This window comes from Bactrocera latifrons, unplaced genomic scaffold (genome assembly GCF_001853355.1).
Source record: "Bactrocera latifrons isolate USDA-ARS-PBARC rearing strain unplaced genomic scaffold, ASM185335v1 scaffold_64, whole genome shotgun sequence".
Lineage (NCBI taxonomy): Eukaryota > Metazoa > Arthropoda > Insecta > Diptera > Tephritidae > Bactrocera > Bactrocera latifrons.
Window position 1 is genome coordinate 590025 of NW_017537312.1, and position 7849 is coordinate 597873.

General features: G+C 36.8%; 1 protein-coding gene across 1 annotated transcript; it reads left to right on the plus strand.

Moving 5' to 3' along the window:
• Window positions 1–5230: 5230 nt before the first annotated feature.
• On the plus strand, window positions 5231–5968 carry LOC108975343 (39S ribosomal protein L51, mitochondrial). Its single transcript, XM_018943732.1, has one exon. It carries the CDS (start codon window positions 5304–5306, stop codon window positions 5847–5849), a length of 546 nt encoding a protein of 181 aa, XP_018799277.1. The 5' UTR covers window positions 5231–5303; the 3' UTR covers window positions 5850–5968.
• Window positions 5969–7849: the final 1881 nt, after the last annotated feature.

Here is a 7849-nt window from a genome sequence, read left to right on the forward strand (position 1 = left end):
TCCCTCAGTATCTTCCCTATACAATTCTCCCTCTCCATCCTTCTCACCCCTTTCCACATCTACTTCTCCTACAACTATAACCCGTTCCACAACTTCACCTGTACCCTCCTGCCATCCACAATCACAAACCCAAGTATCCATAGATACTTAATTCTAGATATTAAATTCCAATTAAAATTTACATTTTTCATACATATATACTTTAGTTTTCTTTATTTTTCTATGTTAACTTTTCTTCAATGGAATATTAACGGATACATTAATAACTACTTTGAACTTGAAATTTTAATTAAAAAATATAACCCCTCTGTAATATTATTAAATGAAACACATATTGCAGACAATATATCAGCTCATACTCCAAAAGCCTATGCTGGTCACTTTTATAACCTTCCTTCCGTCACATCAAGCAAGCAAGGTATTGCAATCCTGATTAAGAGAAGTATACTGCATAATATTCTCCCAATATCTCCTTCGAATATCTCTTCCGGTGCCATCGAAATTTCCTCCCCTCAAAAAATCATAATCATCTGTGCATATTTTCCTCCTCACCAAACTTTTACTTCAGCAGACTTCTTTAACCTTTTACCTTCTGGCTCGACTCCTTTTTTTACTGGCTGGCGACTTCAATGCCTGGTGCCCTCTTTGGGGTTCTTCTTCAACTAACTCCAGGGGCCGCATTATTGAGGATGCTGTCCTCTGTTCGGACTGTGTTGTCCTTGATGACGGTTCCCCTACCCATTTCTCCACTCATTCCACTTTCACCCATATAGATCTTACAATTTGTTCAATCCTTGTTGCTTATAAAAAAGCCAATGCCATTTTCAGAAGAAAAGCGAAGCAAGCAAAAGTTAAATCTTTCCAGACATTTACCAGCAGCATTAATTCCTCTTCTGGTCAAATATAAGAAGACTATCTGGCAATATTTCTTTCTCTCCTATTCTCTCAATCAACTCCTCTCAAGACAATCTACAATATCCACAGGATATAGCTTTAGAATGCGCCAAATTTATCTCGTCAAACTTTCTGATTATAATTTCTCCTCTGAATACTCGTCTAATAAGCACTCTTTACTTGCCTATAATTACGTTTCATCTGCTTTATCCCCTTCAGCCGAATATCTCAACTCAGATATATCTTTAATAGAACACAATATAGCTCTTTCTGCGGTTAAAGGTAAAACGCCTGGGTTAGATAAAGTTTCCTATCCCATCATCAAAYATCTTCCTTCTCATCTCCTCAAGCGACTTATCAACCATTACAACAATATTTATCGAACTGCCACCATACCCCAAATCTGGAAAACCAGTGCAATCATTCCTATTCTAAAACCTGGCAAACCTCCGTGCGAAGTTACCAGCTATCGTCCTATTTCCCTTCTACCCTGTCTAGGAAAACTTTTAGAAAAAGTTGTTGCTACTAGGCTCTCTTGGTTTCTCCATTTCAATAAACTCATTCATTCAAATCAGGTTGCATTCAAAAAAGGACAAAGCACTAACGGCGCTCTTTTACACCTTGACCTTCATATGTGACGCTTTATCTAATAAAAATCACGTTTCACTTCTTTCGCTTGATTTTGAACAAGCGTTTGATCGCGTTGGCATACATGTAGTTTTAAGACAATTAATCAAATGGAAGGTTGGCCCCCGTATATTTAGTTTTGTTAAATCCTTTCTCTCTAAACGTAAAATCAAAGTTCTTATTTCTGGCACATCTTCACCGACTCTTCCTTTGGATAACGGCACTCCTCAGGGATCAACGCTATCAGTTATTCTGTTCATCATAGCATTTGATGAAATCATGTCTAACCTTTCTTCCTTCCCTAATATTCAGCATCAATTATATGCTGATGATCTATATCCTCTACCTTTGAAGAAATCCTTTCTCAACTATCCCTATGGGCCCCTTTCCGCATGCGCACCGATTTCATTCAACAATGTAAATATTTCATGTTCTCCTACACTTAAGTTTCTTGAATTAATTCTAGATAGTAAATATGCATTCAAACAACATTGTCAATATATTAGAAAAAGAATTACTAAAAACTCAAATATTGTTAAGTACCTAGCATGCACGCGTTCGCTCATTGGCTCATCTTTGCTAATTGATGTTGTCAAGGCACTCCTAATCTCCGTCATCAATTACGCTCTTGAAATATATGGGCATCATTCAAAAAGTCATCTAAAATTGTTGGCTGCACCGTATATCTCCGCTGTTAGAAGATCGCTTCGAGCATTCCCCACGTCACCAATCAAAAATATATTAGCAGAGTCCGGTTTTCCCTCCCTGATAGACAATATGGAAGACACCACATACAAATTATACCCGAAGATCATCCTTGGTTCTAACCATGTGCTTCAGAATGCCTTTTCTTCATCATCATCACCTATCCGACCTCCAAAAATTAAGTCAGCTATATAAATGCACCATTTTCGCCAAAACAAACAGCTTGCCAATAAAACCTGCTAAACTTCCTAAACGTCGTCATCCACAATGGTTGATTCCAAAAAACACGTTTATTGATATTGCCTAAATCCACCACACTTAATGCGATTTATGTATTAGAATTTTGTGAAATTATGAATACTCTGAAACATGACAGTTGGAGATTTGTATTCACGGACGGTTCAAAAAAAACTCAAACCCCTTTTGCGTTCGTTAGCGAGAAAGGAAAGCCAATTTCATATGGACTGCTTTTCCCCTTTTGTTCGATATTCATGGCTGAAGCCACTGCGATTTTCCCTGCTGTTCTACATGCCACAACGAGCCCGGGAAAATATGTATGTAATATGCACCGACAGCTTATCATGTTTCCAAGCCATTCAAAATTGCAACAACCACACTAACATCATCATTTCAATTAGATAATATCTTATTATATATGAAAATAAAATTAAGATAATGTGGGTTCCAAGCCACACTGGGTTATCCGGAGATAATTACGCTGATGTATTAGCAAAGAATGCATCCAACACGCCCACAATTACATTCAGTTTCTTTATGAAATCTGATATATTCCGACTCATAAATCAAAATAGGCTCTCTAAATTGGCACTTGATTGGGTCTCATATAACCACCATTATTCAATAGTTAACACAGCCAGAATCAAACCGCTATACCCACCAACAGTTGCAACTAATTTTATAACACAACACATTCGCCTACGGATTGGACATACTATACTGACGCATGCTCACCTCCTCGGAAGAAACAGTACCAACTGCTGTCCCTTTTGTAACTCAACAACAACTGTGCTTCATATATTAGAATTTTGTCCAACACTGAAAGATAAGAGAGATTACCACGATCCGATTTCCCTCCTTTCCAACGCTACGGAAGAAAATATAAAAACTATCTATCGTTTTCTTAATGAATGCACTGAGGAGAACTTAAGCCAACACATTCATTCAACGGACAGCTGATAGCCTCTGAAGCTAGCGCTGCATGTTTTAGGTTGTACATATGTTATTAACATTGTATAAGCTTTTATAAATAAATAAATAAAAAAGAAAAAAAATTATAAGCGTGACAAGCTAAGTAGATTTACTTATGGACTTTGTTGTTGTTGTTGTAACGATTGCCAAATCCCCGTTAGGATGGCAAGGATTAGATAAGCTGTCATCGACATCATTCAACGGTAAGGCGAGGAAACGTGCTTTTTCGTAGGGGTTGGAACAAAGGGAGAAGGGTGTCAGGTGAGTAGAGTTAGCAGGACATGCAAAAAGGTGGCTAGTGTTAATCGGAGACTCATTTCTCGTTGGAAATATGCATGTTCGATATGTCGGGGTTTATTCTGGATAAGTATGAGTTTCACCTCCTACAGTATCCAGAACGAAGCTGCGCAAGGGTCGCTCTCGTTTTTCACGGCAACTCGAGACTTCGTTTACAATGGGTGGTGCTTTGACTCCAAGTAAGACATGCACTGTCCACAACAACCGGTTCTAGGTTAAATAGATAGATAGTGTTATTTGAGGTAATGCACGCGACCTGGGGTTTATTGTGCCCTCTCCTATATCACATGACCTCCCAGAGCCCCAGCAGCCTGAATAGTTCCAGGAGTTTTTCAGGCGCTAGTACGGTGATGTGATTCTTGCTGATGTAGACGGAATCCAGGGCCTCGAGCCTTTTTCCACAGATTGCTGTGCAATTCAGGATTAGGTGCGCTGGTGTTTCCTGTTCCAGGTCGCCCATGTTGGACAGGCGTTTCCTGAGCTTACAGTTCCCTGTGTAGATTGCGCCGAGCCGACGACATTTTTCTCGGGGGAGGTGGATTAGTTCTTTAAACCGGGAGAGATTGTATCCTCCCAGGAGCAGCTTGGCGTGGCGCATGCTTGCTGCCTGCCGCCAGTGCCGTTCTCTCTCCTCCGTGAGGAGCAGCTCCTTAAGAGTGTGGGTTTCTATCGCTATGTTTGGCTCTCAGTTCGTCTGCCTTCTCATTCCCTTATACTCCCTTTTTCCCTGGTACCCACATTAGGTGCACCCGGTTGCACAAGGACAGGTGGTTTAGCCTTTCTATGCATTCTTCAACTAAAAGCGATTTGGTCTCGTATGACAAGATCGCTTTTAGAGCCGCTTGATTATCACTGAGAATATCTATGCGCTGGTTGCGGCTGAGGTTAATTTCAGCGCACTGATATATGGCAAAAACTTCTGCCTAGAAGATACTTGGGAAGTAGCCCATAGGTATGGACAGCTCGGTACGTGGTTGCGCAATACCTGCCCCAATACCTTCCGGGGTTTTAGAGCCATCAGTGTACCATTGAATGGCATTGTCTTCCAGCAGCCTTTCCAGCGTGGAGTCACTCCACTCCGTCTTGCTGGTTCTAGGTTACCGGAATTGTATCCGGCCAAATGCTGTTATTTCGGAGATCCCCTTTCTTAGTCCACCCATGTCCTTCTGACTGACTGCAAACTAGCCCCTCAGTTGCTCAGATATTTCTTCGAAATTTCATACGCGTTATTTTTCTGCGCAAAGCTGCTCATTTGTCGGAACCGGCAATATCGGGCTACTATATCATGCCATATAAACTGAACAAACAAAATCAAGTTCTTGTATGTAAAAGTTCATGTAAAAAACAACCGAAAATAATCTTTCTTATTCCAAATGCTTAACGAGAATCAAAGTTAGCACCAATCTTCCAATTTCTTTCAAGAAATAAGATTTTTTATTTGTGTCTCCTTGTGTTTTACTGCGCACTGAACGTACGCTATCATAAAACAACTGTTTTGTTGTTACTTTATATTTATTGGTCCGGCGCATTCTCATTACCTAACCCAAATAAAATAATATCCAAAAATTAAGATGTCCTGGATAGCAAATAATATTCGCAAGGCATTAAACTGCACAACTAATCAGCCATTCCTCCAGAAATGGATAAATATTCACGCAGCAATTACCAACACACCAACCAGTGAAGTGGGTTTGCGCTACCTTTCGTTCGAAGAGAAGCGTGCCAAAGGTCCCCTCATACGCCGATATGGTTACAAAGAGCGTCTACATCAACGTGGTCTGCTACCTCACTGGGATAATGGACAGAAATTGCCAATGCCAGATTATCGACCGAAAAATGCATGGTCTGAAAAGCGTGCGCTTTTTGGTCAAAATGATTATATCGACATACTAGGTTCTGATCGTCTACATCCAACGCGAGTGTTATATTCAGTACCATCATGGCTGCGTGGTGTCTCCGGCAATGAATATCAAGTGCTGCTGCGTAAACGTAAAATGCTATGCAAAACCAAGTATCCCATTGCGCGACCAACAAAGTGGAAACAATTACAGAAGCGTATACTTTATTTGTATCGGTTTCTCAATCGCAAAACGAAGACCAGTTACTCCAAACAATAGTGTAGAGCTTATAAAAATTGTGTTAAATTGAATAAGGCAATATTATGGGATTTGAAAAATTTTATTAAGAGTTTATAATATGTTTTAAATAAAATCTAATGATTCAATTTGAAATCGAAGTGTGTTGTGTTGTATTTGGAAAAATAATATACATAATATGTACATAAACGACCAATTGTGGATATTGTGTAAGTTCAGATGCTTGAACTGATTTCTGTAGACTCGAAGAAATCGTCTAAACGCCCATCGTCAACGTCATTGATTATCAATTAAAGTAGTCAAAGTTTTTATTTTCAATAATTTTTATTTGTTGTTGTTTCTTGATTCCGTTCATAATGTTTTACTTCATAATATATATTTGTTTTCATTCATAATAATAATTATACTCATAATAACCATATAATAATAGCATAAACCTTAGAAGTTGTTCTTAAATACATTCGTTATACCACTATAAATTTTATATTTGAGTTTTAATTTGTAGCGTTCACAAAAAAAGTTGATAAACTATGCGTATAAAAACTATCACCAAATGCTCAAATTAAAATCACTTGTAAAAACAAAAATAAATACAGAAAATATTACACATTTTGAGAACAGAAACAAAATAATAATTAAATTTTTATAATCGATTCGTTTTTTATTTTTATTTGACTAAAGTTCTATTGTAATTTTTATTATAGCTATTGTATGTATGTTAACAAATATGCTTTCCTCTTTTCATGTAAATTTGGAAAAGAAAATGGGTTTATTATCAAGGTTTTTTCTCCAATTGAAATTATATAAACTTCTCCAACATAATTTCTATGGCGGGAACCAGGAACTCACATACATGTACGTGACTACTTTCCCTCATCTGTCGGAAGCCAATTGATTTGTATCATAAAATATATTTCAACAAACAGTTTTACAGTGCTTTTGCCTACAAACCACTTCAGGAGTCTTTAGAATCTTGTTACTATTTCATTAAGTAGAATTTAATTTTAAAATCTTACCATCTCTGCTAATGATTCGCTTTAATCTGGAATAGAAATACTTTTTAGCAATTATTTTAACGAAATTGAAGTTGAATTTTCCTGGGATAAAATAAAACATTGTTTTAATTATTTATAGTACTCTATTATTTGTTTGTTGTGGTCTATGGTTGTTTACTATATTGGTATATAGTATAGTGTTGAGTATATTTGTTTTTTTGTGTGTTTAATTAGTTCATACAGTTTTTAGTTATATTTTTTTTATTCATTTTTTGTTTGTTCGGTTTTTTAGTAATTTACAGTTAGGCACAAAGTATGATTTCCATTATTATTATTTGCTCGCCAACATTCTTCAACCTATCACCGTTCATTTTTTAACTTTGCTCCAACTTTTTCATTTGCATATTTTGTTTGGGTTTTTTATTGATTTAATTAGCAGTACCTGTTTGTTTCTTCCTGTTCTGGCTACAAACGCACACACATACCTATAACATACAAGTCGCGCCAGTTGGCTCACTTGCAAATTGGAAAAATACTATTTATACATACAAGTCCTAATTTCGTTTAGGTTCTAAGTGCTACTATTATTAAATACAAATATGCAAACATACATATTCGGGTTTTTTTGTTGTCGGTATTTTTGTGTATTTAAGTACTATTTATTTTTTTATATGGTAGTTCGATCTACGAAATTAATTATTACTTGGTAATCACTAAACGCTATCATATTTGCTCTTATTGTTGTTGGTGTTGTTTTATTTTACTTTGTGTATAGTTTTCTGCCGACGTTAATGTTCGTCTGTATGTTTGTGTCTTTCTTTGATGTAGTAATTTTGTATTTTGCAAATACAAACAAAGTATTCAGTAATGTGTGCTCACTTATTGAATGTGGTAAATAAAAAAATCTCAATACACTGTCTTGTCATATACAAACCATAGCGTGTTTCCAACTTAAAATTATGTCCGACAAGGAAGTAAAATGCAAACGATTGTAAAATCGAAAAAGAAAAACCAAAAATTAAAAAC